Source organism: Mytilus edulis, chromosome 13 (genome assembly GCF_963676685.1).
Source record: "Mytilus edulis chromosome 13, xbMytEdul2.2, whole genome shotgun sequence".
Lineage (NCBI taxonomy): Eukaryota > Metazoa > Mollusca > Bivalvia > Mytilida > Mytilidae > Mytilus > Mytilus edulis.
The window spans coordinates 36,139,157-36,162,261 of NC_092356.1; the positions used below are offsets into that span (position 1 = coordinate 36,139,157).

At 32.4% G+C, this 23,105-nt stretch overlaps 1 protein-coding gene across 1 annotated transcript; it reads right to left on the reverse strand.

Moving 5' to 3' along the window:
• Nucleotides 1-774: 774 nt before the first annotated feature.
• Nucleotides 775-16,148, reverse strand: LOC139502064 (uncharacterized). The gene is made up of 7 exons (XM_071291390.1): nucleotides 16,006-16,148; nucleotides 11,272-11,305; nucleotides 7,613-7,866; nucleotides 5,814-5,897; nucleotides 4,364-4,456; nucleotides 3,530-3,608; nucleotides 775-1,720 (listed from the first exon to the last, which is right to left on the reverse strand). The coding sequence occupies exons 1-7, from the start codon at nucleotides 16,079-16,081 to the stop codon at nucleotides 1,459-1,461; spliced, it is 882 nt and encodes a 293-aa protein (XP_071147491.1). The 5' UTR covers nucleotides 16,082-16,148; the 3' UTR covers nucleotides 775-1,458.
• Between the last annotated feature and the right edge of the window lie 6,957 nt (nucleotides 16,149-23,105).

Sequence of the window (23,105 nt, forward strand, 5' to 3'; positions counted from 1 at the left end):
ATCAAGTCAAAATCCTAACAATGTTATGTGTTTTCTGGATGGTGTCATGTGGAGCGGGAATGATCTGGAGAATTTTTTCATTGCTGTTTTTCTGCCGATTGAGTCCAGATTGCATCCAGATCTTGTCGATTGCGAACCGTCTGTGCCAAAACTGTTTCGGAACAGTCCCATTATTAATAAGAAATTCGTCAATGATACCCACGTCAGAATCCCGACAATTACAGAATACAATACGACTGAGACCAGACAAAGCCGTTTGCAATGCGAAAAGAGGACCGTGATAGGATTACGGTCCGACAGTACCTGATCATCCCGAGTATGTTGACAGTTTTCGAAAGCATAACTTCCATCAGCGTCGGTTCACTGTCTGGTCACTGTCTGAGCTATGTCGGATTACATTCGGTAGAATCAGGACGCAGTAATGACAGACTCGGTCGAATTTTACCATGCGAAAGATACAAATCGGATTAGAAGCGGATTGAGAACGGGATTATCGGGACAAATTCGCTTGGAAACGGTTGAATATCGACGCTTCCTAAACAATATCCGATTGTTGTCGTGATTAGATTTAATCTGACTAGACAAAATCGGCTGAGTTTTCCCGAATGTTACGGGGTACTTTGCCTTACTATTCGGACCCATCCCGACCCGTACGGATCTGTAACGAACTCAAACAACTGCGTTCAGACAATGATAGGACATTTCAGATAATTGAGGATAGTAATTCTACTTTTTCACTTTTCGTGTCCTATCGCTGTCTGATCTCAAACGGAAGCAACAATCGGCAATGTGTGAACCCCACATTAATGGAGATTAATGTATTCGTATACAAAATGTAGCAAGTTAGAGAAGAGACTGTAGTTTATTTTTAAGATAACCGGAAGTTATATAATTGTAGTCTTCGACTGGCGGTTATTATATGCTTCTTCTCTCTTGAATGGATCTCTGCTTATCTATATTTTACCGGTAAGTATAACATTAACGGTACCAATTTTTTTATGCACCAGATGCGCATTCCGACAATAAAAGTCTCATCATGGATGCTCGAGGCCAAAATATTGAAAACCAAAATCAAATGAAGAACTATAATAATCCAAAATAGTACAAAAAGTATAGCCATAACCGGGCAAGGAATCAGAGCTTTGCATGAGGGTGATACATTCCTTAATTGAAAATTAAAAAAATATATATATAAAAACAATACCAATCAACATTTACCTTTAATGAAGACTAAATGTCTCCTGGAAGAGTGAACATTTTATGTAAATAGTTATCAAAGGTACCGGGATTATAAAATCAACTAATATATCCGTCGTATGGAAGTAACTGTGTTTGAATTTGAATATTATCCATATAAACCTCATTGTTTCAACTCTAGTCATTTATTTATTGCAAACTTCATGAAAAGATTGAATTAGCAAATCGTTGCAACAGTTGTTTCTATAAAATTTATTTGAATCACTCTGGCCCTTTTGATGCTCTTGGAGTTGAACTTCTATAATTCACCTCTTCGTACATGTTTCCGACTGCTTCTTCATATGAAGGAAGAGCATAACTGCTACCGTTAGCTATATCGACTCTATCCAGCACTGTTGGACTGTACCCTGGATTTGAAGCTGAAATCTGGTATGCCCTTGGGTTTTGAAAGCCGTGATTATAACCATAAGTCAAATGATTGCTGCAAGGCGTAGGGATTGATCTTTGCTCAGGTTTGTTCCTTCTAAAGAGCAAACACAATAAACCAGTATTTTACAACTCTGTCAATCGCAAGTACTCTGTTATATCAACTATTAATACAAATTATCCAATGAATGTTGTACAATACTATTTAAAACGATATTATAAAACAAGCAGCAGTACAAATCTTAGCTTAACATACTAATGTGTTTCTTATAACTGTTGATGTAAATGTCCTTTGGTTTTGTGAGTCTTTGTTTACTCCTTTGTTTTGATTGTTATGGTGTTGTTTAGTTTGACAATCAGGAAATTTACGTTATTAACTTATAAGAAATAGTATTCACATATAACAATTTTAAACCTGTAGTTTTTTAATCAACATATTCTGGGCCTTTTAAATTATTTTTCAGTTCGTAGTCTCTTGTGTTTGCCATGGCGTTGAGAGAGTTTCTCGACTTAAGGTGGTACCAAACACCTTGACTAAAATGAGTTTGGTTCGTTTAGTTTTTATAAAAGTTTGTCAAAATCATTACTTTGACCCTTTCACAAAAATATAAAAACTTTGAACCACACACTTCCACGGGAAAAAATCATTGGATATATAGCAGTTTGATAAACACTGATTTTGATCAATGAGATCATTAAGAATACAATGTGAGTAAAACGTTAAGCTGGTAGTGTTAGAAACCACATAAAAAGTCTTAAAAGAGGGACGAAAGATACCAAAGGGACAGTCAAACTCATAAATCTAAAACAAACTGACAACGCCATGGCTAAAAATGAAAAAGACAAAAAGAAAAACAAGTGTACATGACACAACATAGAAAACTAAAGAATAAACAACACGAACCCCACCAAAAACTAAGGGTGATCTCAGGTGCTCTTAAATGTTCTTTGGTATCTTCCATCTTTCTTTGGCATCATTGTAAATATAACGGAAGACTGTCATCAAAGTGAGAGTGTTAGAGTTATAAAACCAGGTTTAATCCACCATTGTCTACATTTGAAAATGCCTGTACCAAGTCAGGAATATGACAGTTCTTGTCCATTCGTTTTTTATGTGTTTTGTTATTTGATTTTGCCATGTGATTATGGACTTTCCGAATTGATTTTCCTCTAGGTTCAGTATTTTTGTGATTTTACTTTTGTCCACATAAACAGTCTTAAATGTTCTTTTGATATCTTCCACATCTTTTTGTTAATGTTTGTTTGACACAAAAGAAACTATATTTGATACAAATGTTACGTTAGTTATATAAATGTAACCCCTATGCTTTCTTGTACGTACACATCGTTTTTTGTTCTAGCATTTCTCATAAATTAATCATGCCCGTCAGCTACAACAAGATGATTTCAAATGTTTATTTACAACCAAGAAAAAAACACATTTGAAAAATGATGTCAACGTGAAAACCGTAAAGTTTTAAGTCATCTATTTATTTGACTTAAAGTTTTGGTCACCAGTCAGTCAGTTAATAACAAAATGGTTACATCAAAATGATAAAAATTAATCGTATAACTTGATATTCGAATATATTTATTGTATTTATACAAACTTTAAATCTCCGTTTACGACTTTCAACCTAAGTCGTAAACAACACGGTATGTGCCACATGCTTGGCTAGAACTGGTTATCATTCCGCAAACATATAGTTCGAAACTGTTGTTTGGGTTATTCTGTTGCCGTGTTGGGTTGTTTGTTTTGTTTGATTTGTCTATTTGTTCTCTCTGATAAATCTTATTGCTTAGGTTATTATGTGTCTTGTCTTCCTGCTAGATATTTGCCTTCTTTTTAACTAAATCAATCACACACAAGAGAAAACAAAACAAAAAAGCGAGCTTCTACACTTACCTGTATTTAAGAATGCAAATCAGAGCAATAACTGCTATAATCGATGTAATGCCTACAGCTGTCCCTAGTCCAATTTTTACTGGAAAAGTTCAGAAAACTTTCAAATTAACGAAATGAGATATCAGTATATTGTGGTGTGATCAAAGTCCATTAAATATAATAACAAACTTCACTGAATAATTCGGAATATTATATAGAAGACACTAATTGACTTCTTAGAATTAAGATAGGTATTTGTGTTTGCATTATTGATCTATATTAAACGTCCGTATGCTTTTTGAAAGTGTGACGCCAATCCTGGTGGAGATTTATTTCCTCGAAGGTATCACCAGCCCAGTAATCAGCACGTCTGTGTTGACTTGAGTTATCATTGATATGTTCACAATAATAAATTTACTGTTAACAAAACTTTAAATTTTTGAAATACTAAGGCATTTCTACCTCAGGAAGAGATTACCTTAGCTGTATTTGGCAAAACTTTTAAGAATTTTTGGTCCTCAATGCTCTTTTACGTCGTACTTTAATTGGCCTTTTAAACATTTTTTTATTTGAGCGTCACTGATGAGTCTTTTGTAGATTAAACGCGCGTCATGCGTTTTTATAACATTTTAATCCTGATGATGAGTTTATTCATAATTTCACTATGCTATTCAATTGTATAAAGAATGAGATAATATTGCAGGTTATTGTTAAACTTGTATTTGCTTTAACTGCAAACATAAATTCAAAGGCAGTTTAAAGGTAAAGTATTTTAAATAACATTTTAAGAGAAAATACTATTTACTTATGTATTTGATTATGTATTTTGAATCTACCAAATAAATGTTTACATACATGATTTGCTGCTTTGGCTTTCGTTGTCGTTGTCGTCGCCGTCATCGTCATCATCATCTTTTTGATTATGCAAATGAGGAGTTGATTCATCAGCTAAAAGTAGAAATATGTATAACTTTTTAAAAATCCAAAAGGTGATAAGGTTTCAGTTATTACGTTTAGTTAAATAAACTATTCAAAAATACTTTTTCATGGGTTTGGGATTTTCTGGTATTGTTGAAGACCAATTGTTGGCCTTCGGCTTTTTTCTGCTCCTTCGTCGGGTTGATGTTCCTTTGACTGAGTACCAGTTTCCATTCTCAATTCTCAATACATTAGTAAACCTGTTTCATGTCGACATGTCACTATAGATTGCATTTATGTAAACATTTACAATGCAATTTCCCATAGGAACTCCTTTTACGGCTAAAACTGTACCACCTTTACTATGAAGTTTTGAAATCTTATCCTAGAATAGAAAGTTCATATGTACTACATTTTTTTTCAAAGGTCAAAATATAGGGCTATGCGGCATATTTTCAACGTTTATATGGTCTGAACTTCTCAGAGTAAAAACTAACACTAATTTTCTTTACTATCCCTACCTCGTATGAAAGGTTACCACAGATTTCAATGTTAACAATATGCACATGTATATTTACTGGTAACATTCCCAAGTTATTTATCTGTTTGATGGAACACAGAGAGCATAACTGGGAACCAGTATATAAACAAAATTAATTTTCTACGAATATTTAAGAGGTGTGGTTTGAGAAACAGCTATATTTACAAAGCGCAACCTCTAATTGGCATGTATCTTTCGAAATTAACATACGTTTGCTAAGAACAATCATTGGCAATTTTAATGAGTATGTCAACAACTGTCATCGGTAATTCCCAGTAGTATAGCGATTTTTTTTAAAAAGAAAAATTAGATGTGGGGTACCTATAACATGGCGCAAACAATATTAGTTTATGGAAAATTACCAATTACTGCGCAATTATTGGGCAATACAAAATGCTATTGGACAATACAAAATGCATAACAAAATGCTATTGGGCAGTACAAAAATGCCATTGGGCAATACAACATGCTATTGTGCAGTACAAATGCTAATGGGCAATACAAAATGCTATTGTGCAGTACAAAATAAAGAAAACAGTTTTGGAGAAAAGTGAAGACAAGTTTTCGCACCGTACGTGATGCCACTGAAAAAAAACATAAGTAGCAGTAGACGAACAGGGTTAGTCAATCCCCAGATGTCCCGCCCTAAAAAGAAAAATCTTCCCAGCCCTGGTCCCTTGAAAATGAAAAAAAGACGCGTCCATATACATTCTGTCTTTTATGAGATCTGTCGATATACGCTGCTTTCGAAGAAGTTATGAACATATAAGATATTTTTATTCAGCACTTTGTACATTTTTACCTTTCAAATTGTGTTTTTACTAACATAGCTAATGATATACATACGATTCTGTACATGTGTAGATGTAATATGCGGTATTCTACTGTCGTAGTATTTAATCAGTGGATAAACGTGTTCATATCTTGGATCTAAAAATACATGTGATGCTTACATTGTTAATTGAACATAAGGTAAAATCGGTGTTTATGTACAAACAATTAACTTAGGGAAGTGTGATATAAGTGTTAATTATAAAAATTCAAATTAAGTTACCATGGTAACACTCACCTTAATTTTCAAACAACATGCGGATGTTTTGGTGCAATCCGAATTATAGAAGCTTCGATGATCTTGTTAAAAGTTAACTTATTTTTCATTGTATTGGCATACAACGATGCATTTCAAATAATCAAGTATATTGTGATATTGCTCCTTGCTATATTACTGTGTAATTGAATAGAAAAGTTATCAACTAGCTTTACACAAGTTCATTGTACGTCCATAAGAACTAAAAGGAAGTGAAAGAATCTTTTCTTGCTGTTCATGATTACAAAGTCTTAAAGAGAGGCCTTGGAAATGGAGCAACATCTTTCAAGGAACTTCATGTTTGTGTTTTGAATCAAGTGTGGTTTAATTAATTTTTAGATATTATATATCTGAATTTTAAACCTATGCATTTAGCGATTAAACACCTCGATTTGAAATTTACCCATGGTGAATAAATATTTGTACTTCTTTCAAAAAAAGTTTTTGCAGATCTTTCTATTATAGATATAAAGCAACATGCTTTAACATAGCATGCTTCAATATTTAATTTTTATATACAATAGGATGTTGCTGCCAGTGAGACAACTTACTACATATGGCGACAAAGTGTACTTGTGTTTTAATCGAGTATATCAATTAAGAAACGGCAAATCAAGGTCACAAACTTAGGTTTTGCTCATTGTTGATGGCCTTACGGTGACCTATAGTTAATGTCTGTGTCATTTTTGTATCTTGTGGACAGTTGTAGCATTGGCAATCATACCACATCTTCTTTTTTATATTTAATGAGAGATTGGCATGAAGTCCAAATGCGATAAAGACTATGTTTCTTTGCCTTAAGTTAACGCTACTTTAAATTTTCTGTTCCAAAACGGTATTTATGAAATCTTCTTTATATGAGTACAACAACAAATGTAATTACATTGTGTCAATTTTCCCATTTTTGTTGAAATTATTAAAAGAAAATAGTAGTGCAAAACCTAGAAATGTCAAACATTTATATAAAATGCAAAAGTGTAAAAAAAATTATTAAACAGTTACACATGTTTCATGTAGATAAGAATTGTAGACGTTTTAAGAATTCACATCTGATTGACAACGTAAATAAAATATTATTATAACAGTATTTGTGAGAGAAAAGTGCTTAGAACTTTTAACATATACTTAATCGAATATATTGATGACCTTGCAATATACCATTCTTTATACGATTTTTGGTGAAGTTAAGATGTCCAGTTTAAAGATATGAGATTTTTATCGTTCTTTTTGTGTTGACACGAAGTGAGAGAAGGACATAATTTTGAAAGTAAAATCAATGAAACTGTTTATGTCTTTGTCTGCTGTAATAACATCCTCAAGAATTTTTAAAGGATCAGAAACAAGTGACCTTGTCGTACAAGTAGATTTGAATATGCTTCTTAATTCAGCTTTGAGCGGTCAGGTGTCCATCTTTTACGAAAGCTTCTTTTCATAAACATGATAATAATTAACCTTATGGCTTGTGTTCTATTGAAATTTATTGTATATCAATTTCGGTAATATTTTTAAATAATATCCATCAATTGTAATTTTTAGGAACTTCCAATGTAAAACAAACCTATGCATTTATAGTATATTGTAGCATACACCAAAGGTTCTGACCAACATGGATTGTAATCCATCACCACGGTACATGTATCTGTCGCCATGCACCGGTCCTGTAGGTGTGTGTAGGAAATTACGGATTTGCAATCATTCCATGTGTGATCCAATGCTGTACAAACAATTGAATCAGAAGGCATCCAGCCAAAATGATTCCACTTTCCATTGTAAAATATTTGATATATACCAATAGACTTCTTGTATGGACATCTTAAGGTGAGAGGTACGTAAATGAACGCCTCTAGCGGAAAACGGGAAAATCGACGTTTGTTGCTATGGGAGTTATCTCCCGTACACCAGAAAAAAATATTTTTATGATGTCGGAATATATTCCGCTTCGTCAGAATAATGGTCTATTTAGTGGAAGAGTATTGAATGCATCTTACCAAAATGTAACAAAAATTGAAGTATGTAAAATGAAATATCTTGTAACAGTTAAACAATGATTTCCCTCATGAAAATGAAAGTAATTCGATATGTCGTGATGTTCGGAGTCTGAGAGTGATTGAGTTGGGTTTACTAGCTGATCAACTTTAATGCTTGCAAGATCTTCTATTCACCATAATGTTTCTACAAAACTGTTTGAAGTACAAAGAATGGGCCTCGGGAGTATTTTGTTTATAATACCTTGGGGTAACTGTCCATACATTAACTTACTATACGCTGGTAATCGGCACAGACCAGAGACTCAACTTGAAAATCGGGAATATTGATATTGGACGTGAAAACGAAATGTAGTAATGATAGGAATATCATAAACACGTACATACATTACACACATACACTACTACAATAACAAATTAAAGCTTACACTATATATTGTCATTTTATGTATTGAAATTCCATAGCAAATATAGTCACAGGCTTACAATTTTTACATTCAGTCATTTGGCGATTTGCATTCAAAGAAATAACTGTCACAATGAAAACGGCTAGGACGTTTTCAATCCTCGACAAAAAAGAGGATAATACTGATATTCTTTATTTGATATTTCTGTTATATAAACGTTAAACTTTTCTCATTCAAATATAAACATAAACCTTTCTTTACGGTGCTTTCTTTCACGTCCGCGATATGGTCTATAAATAGAATTTGAAAATGAAAGTACTAGTACTATTTATAAACAAATAATTTACAGTAGAAAAATATTGTAGCCAAAGAGTTCAATTACTGCCTGTGTGACATGAAATTCGGGAAATACAATGTCGGAAATTACTACAGACGGGAAGCAAGAGAAAGGGACAATAAACTTGAACGAAAATCGAAATGTGGATGGGGCCTTATGCACGGACAAACGGGAAGTAAAACTGTCTTTCAAAAATGAACGAAAATTTAAAAACGTTGCTTTTCAATCAATTTGAATTGAATGGAACATTGTGAATTACAAGCTTCCAGCATGAAAAAGGGGCAAGGGAAAAATAGAGATCCGATGCATGAAAATAACTCTTAACCGCCACTTATAAATTAAAATAAATAGCAAAGTACATAAAAAATTATTATATTATACTGAAGATTTAGAAATTTCTGCGTGCATCAATCAATTCATTTTGATATGCGCCAAATTTCGAAACTACAGTTTTTCGATTTAGTTGATACTGTTTGACAATGTATACATGTGCAAATGCAGCTATAGAAAATTAAAATTAAAGTTTTATTTTTGCTATGCGTATTTCTTATCACTGGCAATTTCCGCAATAGATAAAAGAATGCAAAAAATTCTTAAGTACGTACAGGAAAATTGCTGGCATAAATCACGAGTTATATAATGCCGTTGGCGATTTCCAATCGCTGCAACATCTAATTAATACGTTAAAATTCCCTCGAAGACGGTTCTTCAAAATCACATGCAGCTTTTCTATTCAGTACATTGTTAGCTTGATAATTAAAGCTCACAAAATCTAGACTTGATACATTTATCAGAACGTCATATAATGTGTGTTCAAATTCCGTGTTGAACAATGTATAAATAACACATACATGTAGCTGAGTTGGGGATAGACCAGATTAGGACCCCGAGAAAATATTTTCAACCGCGGCGAAGCCAAGTAACAAAAAAACAAAAAATAAATAAGTTGGTATGTACATACATTTGTTTTTAAATTTCACATCTATGCACTGTCCTCACTATAAAAATGGAACAAAACCAACGATAGGAAAAAAGTACGGATAATATGCATCAAACTTTGAAATTATCTTTTTGTTTGGCTTTTGCCTATAATTTATATATATCCCACCTCTCCTTTAGTGTCGTATTAAACACACCATTTTAGTGTGCAAATGATCAGTACTATTTGGATCGAAGTATGTAATCATACTTGTGGTGTGTTCTCGTGCCATTGATACATAATTTTATATATTTTATATGCATGACCTCCTGCAACTATCAGGGGAATGAAAGTTTACTGTTGTGTGGTTTTTTTTGTGTACCCGCCGTAGCGGAGGGGGAATTAAGTTTTACACTTATCCGTTTGTCCGTCCGTCCGTCCCAAAATTAGTTTCCGTTCATTAACTTTAGTTTGCCTCTACAAAAATGTTAAGAAACTATATACAATGCTGATTACCACAAAACACAGATCTAGTTTAAATTTTGGTGGCGTCACTTTTACCGTTCTAGAGTTATGCCCAATAACATATTGAAAAATTGTTACATTTTTCGTTTCCGTTCTCTTATTTTAGTTTGCCTCAACAAAATATAATAAAACGTATACACAATACAAGCGCGGGCATCATCTGTGTCCCATGGACACATTTCTCCATTTATTTACTATTGTTTGTCTTTTGGCCGTTTTTCGTTTTTTTCCCCATGGCATTGTCAGTATGTTTTCGGCTTATAAGTTTGAATTTCCCGTTGCGCGGTATATTTCGCCTCCCTTATTGTGAAGCAGCAAAAATAAGGTCGAAAATGTGAACATTGAATGTATATCGTCATTCGGAGAATCTATTTTAATGACAGATGTTTTATTGTTTCTGTTAAATATGTTTATAAACATATGTAATTTTTTTAAAGATGTCCTTTGACACTGTGTTTAATCATTCCATAAATACGTTATAAATACATAGGATCTCGTATAATCACTGAAAAAAACAAAAATAGGTAATCAATCCTTTTTTCAGACAGGGTAATATGCTCTATAAGCGCATTTGTATAGCCAAACAAATTATGATGAAGCAGTCGTTGTCCTTACAATTCTGCTGATATAGCCTTGACGTTGCGTAATCCTTTCGGCGACGTCATGAATTTTTTTCTCTTTTCCCCGTTAGCAACACCCTTTCAACGTCTGATATATAAAAAGGGAGTTCGGTAACCCCCTGAAAATTATATATCAAAAGAAAGGAAAATAATACCCTAAAAACATTTGATTTTTATAGAAAAATCGTAGGATTGGTTTAAACTCCAGAATAACTAAAGCTTGAAATTTCTTATTTTTTGTTTAAATTTGACGTTATGTCTATGTACTTTATGTTGTTTCCTAACAATTTTCAAATGTCTGGAACTCGGAAATTAGTTCGGTGACCAACTTAAATTTTTCGATTTTTCATTATCTTTTTATAAGTTCTACGAGTGTGCAATTTCTTTTAAATATCGCCGGACAAGCCATTTACGTACCTGTTACCTTAAGACAACTTCGTTTTGCATGCATACATCTTCTACAAACATATTGATTATGTGTATAAATTGATAATGGTTTTGCGCAATACTCATTATTAGTTTGACAATCCTTACAAGTTATATGTCTACATAAGACAGTTAGATTACATTTAGAAATAAATATTAATTTTTTTAATTGTACAAATGCGAACTTCAAAATCTTTATTTTACGAAGTACGCAAGTTGTAATAAAAGAGAAGTTTGAAATAAATTAGAACTAAATTAAATTGAATATCGAATGTAAATCGGACATTTCAATTTTGTATTGGCAATTGCTATGAAAGGAGAGACTACAGCAAGGGGCAATCGAATATATCAGTCAATGAACGATAAAACAATCAAATAGTCTAATATCAAGACTCCATGGTGTAAAAAAAGAAGAATATCATCAAACACAACATTTTTCAGATGACTAAGCATACAACTAATTTGTGAAAACAAGAATCAAATCCACAAGTGTGAATATAAGACAAAGGAAAAGAAAAAATAAACATATTTTGTTCTTTTTTGTGTTGTTTTATCCCTTTGGTATATTTCATCTGTCGTTGATATCAAGACATGACACTTAATTTCGAAACGACACAATCAATTTTAAACCTTAAGTCAAACGTACGCTAATTATAACAGATTGATTGAGTTGGCATAAAAAACATTAAAATCGTTTAGCTTGCTTTGAATATCAAACTTTCTTTCCCATTTTTTGTTTACAGTGAAAGCTGAACAAATGTTACCACGTCAGGAAAATGGCCATTGTTATATTATAGTTCGTTTTTGTGTGTTCATTTTAGTGTTGTGTGTTTCTGTTGTGTCTTAGTTCTCCTCTTATATTTGATGTGTTTCCCCCAATTTTAGTTTGTAACCCGGATTTTTTTTTCTCAATCGATTTATGAAGTTCGAACAGCGGTATACTACTGTTGCCTTTATTGAATCGATATTTTGATTCAAATGTCCATTCAATCCACCATTTCTACATAAGAAAATGCCTGTACCGAATCAGGAATATGACAGTTGTTATCCATTCGTTTGATGTGATTGACCTTTAGATTTTGATTAGGACTTATATCTAGAAATTTACTATCAGGGTCGGTTGAAAACAAAACTTAAAGACCAAACAGCCTATTCATTTCTACCAGTGATTTTTCCTCAAAATTTTGTGTGAAGGTATTTTATGATTTGAGGAAGAAAATATGATGAAAAAAATTGGGGGTCACCGACTTTGTTTTGTCACTATAGCAACCTCAATTTGGTGTTTTCCCGAATATTAACATAATATTTGCTGATTATCCAAACTCTAAAAAATATCCTTTATATCAAACCTACAAGCATAATTCTTGTTTCACGTTAAACAGTAGATTTGTATCTATTAAATACAGGTTCAAAAGTGTAAGACTCGTATAGTTTTGATCTTTAAAAGTATGATTTATTTCGTTCCCGCCAAAAATAAACGTAAAAATGAAAGACGTTTCCAGTGTTTAAAAAAATATCTACCAGTGATTTCTTCATAAAAATTTCAAGACGGAAAGTGCCATGTGTACTCTTCAAAATAAAGCAATAAAAAGTGTATGTCACCGACCTCTCAAAAAAGTTATGAGTGATTTTCATGTTTTTTTCTCGTTCGTTTTGAAGAAAAGAGTTGTCCTTCTTCAGAACATTGTATCTGACGTCATAGTACAAACTTTCCTTGCTGGCGCACTATTTACAAAAAATCGCAAACTGGACGTTTGAAACCCACATCTTAATTTCCCAGAATTATAACTATAGTGAATTATTTCAACTTCTTTATATTGTCTGGTAATACAAGAGATTAAACGCATGTAGCAGTATCAGTCTCAGATCTTATGATCTTTTGCCGTACAACATTAACCTTTAGAAACACCCATCCGTCGGAATGGAAAATTGTTTGAATAACCTTTCACGCCACTTTTGTTAGGAAAGTCTGTTTTCTGCCTCTGCCCCTCATCAGCAAACTTTTTGAAAATAATAAAAAATAAAAGATGACACTGGCTTAATTACAGAGTATTGGACTATATCAGACTAGATGTGTGGTTTTTTTTTCGCGTCCATTTCAGAAGTTTGCCGTAACGACGCATTCGCTGCTGTTGACAGACGGACATACAAAAGCATGGACGTACTTCTTTATATCATTATTTTACCCGACTACGACGTATAGAAATTATTCCATCTAGTTTGTGAATTCATTATTTTTGAATATTTAAGATTTAAGGAAATCAAAATTATAGGTAAATTAAGTATTTGATTTTAAAACGTTATACATCTATCATAAAATACAATCCCTGTTATTACTAACTCATGTGTTTTGAATAAACGGGACCCTAAATAAAAAATACAAAAAATTTTAAATTCAAAAATTAATTTAGAAATAATTTTCATTTGAAAACTACATAGTAAGATTTCTTCAACAGAATAAAATATTGTAAATCTAAGTTGCTCATTCTGGAAATTAAAACAGAGACAAGAATGTTGCCGGCATTGAAATCGGAATTTACTTTCAATCTTTCCGGTCATAGTTGTAGCTAAATCTTATGTTTTATATTATTCTTGGAGCAATTGTTTTTGACATAAGTTAAATTAACAACAATTTAGTTTTAAACACCGAAAATTTTTAATTCACATTCGCTGAGTATTAATTTTATTAATATGTTTTGCCTAACATCTAATTTCCTAATGCACGTAGAGTAACACTTTGGTTGGCTTCCTTGTTTTGTTTGTATAAATGTTTATTCAAGCGTTGAAATTAAAATTGACATCTTCATATATAGGTACATGTATGTACCCTGTATATGTGATATTAAAATTCAATTGGACTTTATCGAAGTATAATTATACAAAATATACAATCAAAGCAAGCAAGCTAACCTAAGTGTTGATCTATATATATTAGGAAATTAGCTGTAAGCTTCCATGAGAAAAGGCGAAATGTGTTTTTCATTTCTCCTGAAGAAAGTTTGAAATGAAACAAATGACAATGACCTTTGATTTTGTCAAATAAGCAGTATATTGTTTTTAACTTCATTGCGAGATCGGACATTATTTTACGAGAATCATCCAGCCATCAGTTAAAAGCATACCTTGCGGCTGCCAGTATGTCAAAAGTTCTAGGAATAATTGTTTATCGGCTTAACCTTCTGAATACTAATTTTTTTAAATATTTGAAAAATTGACGTTAAAATTAGAAGGATCATATCATAAGGAACATGCGTACTAAGTTTTAAGTTGATAGGAAGCGGGACAGATGGACTAACGAACGGCCGAACGGAGGCACAGACCAGAAAACATAATGCCCATATATTGGGCGTAAAAATAATTTTCGCCTATCTAATTAACATGTACACAATCGGCGCAAATGAAAGACAAAATCTACGCAAGAGAAAGAATAAGAAAAATGAAATGCAGATCGGCGAAAGTATAAGGCAAAATCTACGCATGTGAAAGAAAAAAATGAAATGCAGACCGGCGCACATGCAAAAAGTCGAGATCAAAATTCATATCTTATTATTTTTATTAGGACGATGGTTAAATATAGTGTAGTATCTTTTGTGTCCATTTTCGACAAGATATTAGCGCGACGCTTAGTTCCTCTTTTCTTGAGAGACGTATTTTTAAGCGTACACCATGTTAGAATCCGTGAAAAACGCGAAATAGGACGTTATTTTTTGACGTTTTTTCATTGCTAGAAACAACGTCATAGAGCTTTTATGTCACTACCAAGTTGCGTTAGTTGATGCGCATAAACAATAGGCTGTTTGGTCTTTAACAAACACACATGATGATTTCAGCTTCCTAATTGTGACCATTGCATTTTAAACCAAGAGTTGAAATGGTGAAGTTGAAGTTATCTCTTCGTAAATTTTACGGAAGCCACCACAGGTTGACCGTTAAGGAATATTCGTTATAAATACAAATGATATCGGATATTTTCCATATGTCATAACGACCAACCCCTTCCCTTTTCACGAATGTGACCAACCGAATTAGACTATTTACCGCCTTTGTAATAATATGAGCAACACGACAGGTGCCACATGTTGAACATGATCTGCTTACCCTTCCGAAGCACATGTGATCACCGCCAGTTTTTGGTGGGGTTCGTGGTGTTGTTGTTGTCCTATTTGTGATATTTTGTTCATTGTCGTTGTCAATATAATGGAATTTCATGAGACTGTCGTACAAGTGAGAGACTTAGCTCTATAAAACCAGATTCAATCTACCATTTTCTACATTTGAAAATGCCTGTACTTAGTCCGGATTATGACAGTTGATGTCTATTCGTTTGATATGTTTTGTCATTTGATTTTGCCATTTGATTAAAGACTTTCCGTTTTGAATTTTCCTCGGTGTTCAGTATTTTTGTGATTTTACTTTTTATTACACCGGTTTTAGTAGTCTCCAAACATTAACAGAAATAATATTTACAAGATTAACTGTATACATTGTAATGAACCGGAAGTGCATTTTGACAATTTATGTATCTTTGGTGATGATATTAATATATAGTGGCATAGATATTAGATTATAATAAACCTGCCAAAAAGGACAAAATTAAAATCAAAACCCGGAGTTATGCATTTCTTAATTTTAACATGATCCACCAGTTTTGTAACAGCAAAACGGTAACACAAAAGAGACGTATCAATCATATGTTACTAATTAATACAGACGAAAATTAATTATTACTTACGTTCTAAGGAACGTCCATTTGGAACAATTTGAGCGAAAAGATTTAGAAACAACAAATGTAGAAGATGTCCCACCATTTTTATTTCATTAGGTTTATCAACGTATGTTTTCTTTTTATGTGTGTGTTTATGTGCACAAAAATCGATATACTGTTAATCATACCCGTTTGCTAACAGATAAGTGAGATTTATGGCATTCAAAGGTAGATAACTATATTAAAGTAAATACATGTGTACAACATGAATCATTTTAGAAATTGACGATTGATGAACTACTTTATTTGTTTATTTCTGTGTCATGTTGGTCTCTTGTGGAGAGTTTCTCATTGCCAATCATACCATATCTTTTATTTTTATATTCATCTAACATGTTAATCATTTAACATATCAATTAGTTTCAACCAAACAGTCATATTAAAGCAGTTATAGCAAACATATATATTTATACATATATCTAGTTTGCACGGAATGTCAATTTAGAAACCATTAAAAAATAAATCAAATATAGCAGAAAGCTGCTCCAAACCAAACATGAGAAATAAGCAGTATTTAGTAAAAGAAAAATAGAACTTACTTTTACACATAGACTGAAACCTGTTAGTGCGGAACATAATCAACAATGTTCAAATGTAAATTTCAATTCTGGTATCTATGATGAGTTTATCTACACCCACTTGGTCGAGGCCTCTGCTGGTGGAGTTTTTTTTAAGACCCCGAGGGTATCATAAGCCCAGTAGTCAGCACTTCTGTGTTGACTTGAGTTATCATTGATATGTTCATAATTATAAATTATCAGTTGAATTTTTGAAATACTAAGACTTTTCTACCTTAGCCGTATTTATTATTCGAGCGTCACTGATGAGTCTTTTGTAGAGGAAACTTTCGCGCGTCTGTCGTTAATATAAAATTTCAATCCTGGTATCTATGATGAGTTTATTTACTTGAAGGGACGCATAGTATTTCTATCCATAATTAGGATTGCATTTGTAGTAGGCTTTCACTTTCAGCAACCTATGTTTTATAAATATTGAGTTTTAATTATGTATATTTATGGTTTTTTTCGTTTTTTATTTCGTTTTCTTTTTAATTGTTTTGTTTTTGTTTTTGTTTTTTTTATTATTTATGTTTTTATTTTAAAGTCTTTAATAGGGTTTTATAGAATTTCCCATGTAATTTCTACAATAAACGTTTTGAACTTTTTGAATGTATTAACGACAAAACTATCACTCCATATTTTAATGAATAATATTCACACCAAAGCGTCCGAAAAGCAAGAGATTCTTATTTGCCCTATTTATAAATAATGTCATTTCAAGTTATTGAATATTATTAAAAGGATTTGTATTATTTATTTTTAATTTTTTCAGCTTTATTCTGCAATGCAAGCTTTTAAATATTCGGCTATGAAAGTTCTTGGTGAAGTGAATACAACAAAGGGCTTAGGACGCAATACATTAATAACGTGATGTTTTAATTGTTTTATGGAAAATGAACGAACAGTAGTAGATAAAACACTAAATTGGAAAGTAACGACTGAGAAATACGAACCGTAAAAAAATGGGATGTAAATGATATCAAAAGCATATTCCTGAGCTGAATCTAAACAGTTGTTTCGATATAGATGGAAACAAACTTTGCTACAAAGGAGATGATTACCGCTTTCCGAATGTGAACCTTTACATTTCTAGGCAGCAACATTTCAGCACCACCTGCATACAGAGTATATATCTTCAAGTTGATACGATATGCAAGGGCTTGTACTTCCTATTATGATTTTATTTATTAAAACATTGTTGTGACGTCATTCTATTGTTTTACCCGTTCTTTAGTTCAGTGATTGGACTATCATTTACCTGTAAGAAACCATTATGTTATCTTTAGCTGTCCAATGGTTTTAAGAATATCCCTCCTTAAGCTAAATTAATTTAAACACTACCAATACTTATATGACACCCATTTTTTTTCATGTTTTTTGGGTTGTTTCATTTAGCACTTATTCAATAAGTTGATAATGCTTGTTGTAAGTCTTGTTTTTGATGGTTATCAAAATGTACCTCTGGTTTTGCTCTGATTCTTCTTAACATCATTTTCAACTACAATTAAAATGAAAAAAGCAATAAAGAAATGCTTCTAAAATTTGATAGATCATGTTGCATTAAAAGGTCCATGAACAACCTAAACCTTATCCAGTTTACAAAATGCGAATCTAGAACTTCCTTCATGAACTAAGGGACTACAATAGTTTTGTAATTTTCAGGCGTTAATTTTCAAGTTGTTGTTTTTTAAGTCTGATATTATTGATATAATGCAACACTTCGCTTATGAACGACGATGAATATGGGAAGCAGAATAAAGGAAGACATTACCGCATTTTATCTGTTAAGCAAACCAATCGTGTTTCCGATTTGCACTTTTTAGCAGTGATCGTTTTATAATTATTTATTTCTAAACAAAAATCAAAAAAAAAACTCAATAAACAAAAAAACGAAAAAAGAGCGACATGACCTTGTAGAAAAAAATAGAAAAAGAGGGGGATTATTCAGGTGGTACCGTTTGGGTAAACATTAACAGTCTCTTGAAAATTCCAACAGAAGAATATAACTGATAGCATGTTGTTATAACTATTGTTATCAATTCATTTGTTCATATTAATTGTATATTTGAAATAAAATCGACTGCGGTGCACTCGAATTGGCTCAACAAGAACCTGTCTCCATCTGTTATTCTTTTTTTCTTATTCACCTATTAAAAAATAAAACCCGAGAAAAAACAACAATGGATTGTTATCGGCTTATATCCCTTACAGAGGATCACAAAGAAACTACAAAAGAATAATATCTTAGTAGTGAATTTTAAACCTTTTTTTGTAAATACTACGGACGCCATCACTAGTTGCTTGGCCGTATATCGTTTCACAGATGATAGCAGAGATATTCCAAATTTCGTAACTACACTCCCGTCCCCTTTTCCTTAAATGTGAACTACCGAATCGCACCTATTTCCGGTTTTATACTCACACGATCAACATGCAGGTGGAGAATTGATCTGCTTAATCGTCTTACCCTTCCGATGCACATTTTAGTGGGATTTCGTTTCTCATTCTTTAGTGTTCTACATGTTCTATGTTGTGATCTTTTGTTGGTATTTTGGTCGTTTTTTTTAGCTGTGACGTTTTCAGTCCATTTTCGACTGATGAGCATGACTGTTATTGGTATCTTCCTCGTCTGTAATAGTGAGTCAAAGTTTGAATGTCCTGCTGTTTTATCTGCTGTCTGTGTGAAGCCTCAACAAGTTTACTTAACATGTAACCTATGAAAGTCAAAACTATAAAAATCGATATCTTATAATAAAAAGTCAAAACTGATTAAATATATATCACATTAGAGATATCAAAGCTTAAGAGGAACGTCATCAAAACTGTATAAATATGAAGGAAAAGGGATAGCAGGTTGGGACATAAAAACTATATAATACAAAAGATGCAAAGATACAAAAACTCTACCAAAGAGCAGAAAACAGCCTTTGGCCACCATCGGTCTTCAACGCAGCGGAGCAATTTCAAAACCGAAGACGGACTGTAACTTAAAATTAAACAGGCATTTATCCCAAGACTAAAAAAATGTAAATTTCATTGTTTCTTGTTAAAAAACAATGGCATATGTAGTAGTGTTATTTTTACGCTTATTAAATAATAGTAAACATATTTTTAGAGTACTTCAAATTAATTGTATTTAATATAAACGTTGAATATCCAAAGCTTATATAATAGATAAAGAGCTAAATGATAAATTTAGCAAAGTTTCTTTTGTATGACTTCTTGCTATTAATGTTTGGTTATTAAATTACTATATGCCACTGTTGGTGGACGTTTCGTCCCCGAGGTTATCACCAGCCCAGTAGTCAGCACTTCGGTGTTGACATGAATATCAATAATGTGGTCTTTTTTATAAGTTTCATGTTTGCAAAACTTTAAATTTTTCGAACAACTAAAGATTTTCTTATCCCAGGCATAGATTACCTTAGATGTATTTGGCAAAACTTTTTGGAATTTTGGATCCTCATTGCTCTTTAACTTTTTACTTGTTTGACATTATAACTATTTCATATGAGCGTCACTGATGCGTCTTATGTAGACGAAACTCGCGTCTGGCGTACTAAATTATAATCCTGGTACCTTTGATAACTATTTACACCACTGGGTCGATACCATTGCTGGTGGACGTTTCGTTCACGAGGGTATCACCAGCCCAGTAGTCAGCACTTCGGTGTTGACATGAATATCAATAATGTGGTCATTTTTTATAAATTTCATGTTTACAAAACTTAAAATTTTTCGAAAAACTAAGGATTTTCTAATCCCAGGCATATATTACCTTAGCCGTATTTGGCACAACTTTTTGGAATTTTGGATCCTTGTTGCTCTTCAACTTTGTACTTGTTTGGTATTATAACTATTTTGTTATGAGCGTCACTGATGAGTTTTATGGAGACGAAACGCGCGTCTGGCGTACTAAATTATAATCCTAGTACCTTTGATAACTATTCACATCGCTGGGTCGATGCCACTGCCGGTGGACTTGTCGTCCCCGAGGGTATCACCAGCCCAATAGTCAGCACTTCGGTGTTGACATGAATATCAATAATGTGGTCATTTTTATAAATTTCATGTTTACAAAACTTTGAATTTTTCTAAAAAAACTAAGGATTGTCTTATCCCAGGTATAGATTACCTTAGCCGTATATAGCACAACTTATCGGAATTTTGGATGCCCATTGCTCTTTAACTTTTTACTTCTTTTGGCATTATAACTATTTTGTTGTGAGCGTCACTGATGAGTCTTATGTAGACGAAACTCGCGTCTGGCATACTAAATTATAATCCTGGTACCTTTGATAACTCTATATAGATGTACCCGAGAATATTTTATTTAGCTTCGTGCAACATATATTTTATTATCTACCGTAAATTTGTCACGATAGAATATGGAACAAGATAATTTACATAGCTATTTGATAATTGACACAGAAAATTGATATTTCAAAAATGGCGGCATATTAGACAAAATCAGGATAAGTGTAAAAGTTGATATTTATTAGTACACTTACATTTATACATTGTAATGTAAGAAGTATAACCATGAATGAACTTATTTTGTCATATTGAATATTTTAATATTTTATAAGTCCGAATGTTTATGATTACATTTTTGTTTTAGGGTCCCATTGATGAGGTAGTGTATAGAGGTAGAATTGTTAATTGTGCTTAATCCTTGCCAGTAAATCTCACTCCACAAGTGGTTAGACAGAACGTTATGGATTATTTCCCTTTCAGTATGCGGTTTTAAGCATATTTAATATATTGGCTTAATTAGTTTTTATAAAAAAAGTATTTACAACTTAATGAGTGTTGTAATGTAATTGAATCTCAAGAACAAATAATATCTGTTGTTCCGATTAGTTTAATGTCATATTAACAATGAGAAATAAAGTACACGTGACATCAATTAGAGATAAAAAAAAAACAACAAAAAAACACGTGACATCATTTTACTGAATGCATTTAATATTGAATTAGTAATAAAGTACACAGTGTTAATGAACATTGTATTTTACTATTACCATAGGTGATAATGTGTAATTTAAGATACTTGTGTTTTATAGGTTGCACTTTGTAAATACAGCTGTTTATCAAAACACGCCTCTTTTGGGGAGTAATTGAATATTCATAGAAAAATAATTTTGTTTACATACTGGTCCCCAGTTATGCTCTCTGTGTTCCATATCGCAGAGACAGAACTTGGGAATGTTACCAGTAAATAAACACGTGCATATTGTTTACATTGAAACCTGTGGTAACCTTTCATTCGAGGTAGGGGTAGTTAAGAAAATTAGTGTAAGTTTAAACTCTGAGAAGTTCAGGGCATATAAACGTTGAAAATATGCCGCACAGCCCTATATTTTGACCTTTGAAAAAAATTGTGGTGCATATGAACTTTCAATTCTAGGATGAGATTTTTTTCAAAACTTTATAGTAAAAGTGGTACAGTTTTAGCCGTAAAAGGAGTTCCTATGGGAAATTGCATTGTCAATATTTACAGAAATGCAACCTATAGCTAGTCACCACTTCAGTTTAATTATGTATATTTATTATATAGTCATTTTATAAAATTTACTGTTTGCAAAAGTATGTATTATTCTAAATTATTATAATATTAAAGGATGGTCTTGTCCCAGGTGGATAATTACATTTTTAACCAGGTACCTTTTGTTGGCTATTAATCGTTAGTTTGTCCTATATTTTCTCCCATTTATTTGTATTGTAGTCCTGTCATGTAATGTTGTCATCTTAATGTTATAATTAACATTGCCATTAAAGCAGGATGTTTGGCATGCCACAAAACCAGGTTAAATCCATCATTGTTATCTTAAAATGCCCTGTACCAAGTCAGGGAAATGGCCATTGTTATATTATAGATCGTTTCTGTGTGTATAACATTTTAATGTTGTGTTTCTGTTGTGTTGTAGTTCTCTTATGTTTGAGGCGTTTCCCTCAGTTTAAGTTGGTAACTCGGCTTTGTTGTTTCTCTATCGGTTTATAAATTTCGAACAGCGGTATACTACTGTTGCCTATATTTATAAAAGAACTGTTATTTATAATTGTGATATTGTTATTTCAGAGATTATTTTCTATATGGTATTAAATCATCCGAACCCTAAACAGAGTTAGTTTTAATTTGACCCAAGAATTGACTCTGTTACAAAATGGCATAGTCAGATTATGGTTCCCGTGTGTGTGTAGTGACCACCGAAGCAGACGACAGATGAGACCACGTGATGTGTTTGTTTACCAACCATGCGCAGATGTTCGAAGAGGCACGTGCCAGTGTTTAAATCCGTTGATGTCCACATGTCTTTATTTACATTGACATTGTATACCGTTTTCTAGTTATGAAGATTTGTGCAACCGGAAGCTACTTTTAGTACCTTAGACCTTTTTGATTTTCTTAATTGAAAATAGAATTTTTATTGTTTAAATTAATTCATTTTATAGTGATTGGAATTGGAAGAGTAACTTAGCTTTATAAGGTATGTTTTTTACTTA

Excerpts from the sequence above, each read along its gene's own strand:
- LOC139502064 (XM_071291390.1), bottom strand. The coding sequence starts at position 16,081 with ATGGTGGGACATCTTCTACATTTGTTGTTTCTAAATCTTTTCGCTCAA. Across the intron at positions 7,867-11,271 it reads CAAAACGAAGTTGTCTTAAG|ATGTCCATACAAGAAGTCTA; the intron begins GTAACAGGTACG and ends TCTCACCTTAAG. Across the intron at positions 3,609-4,363 it reads AAGCCAAAGCAGCAAATCAT|TAAAAATTGGACTAGGGACA; the intron begins GTATGTAAACAT and ends GAACTTTTCCAG.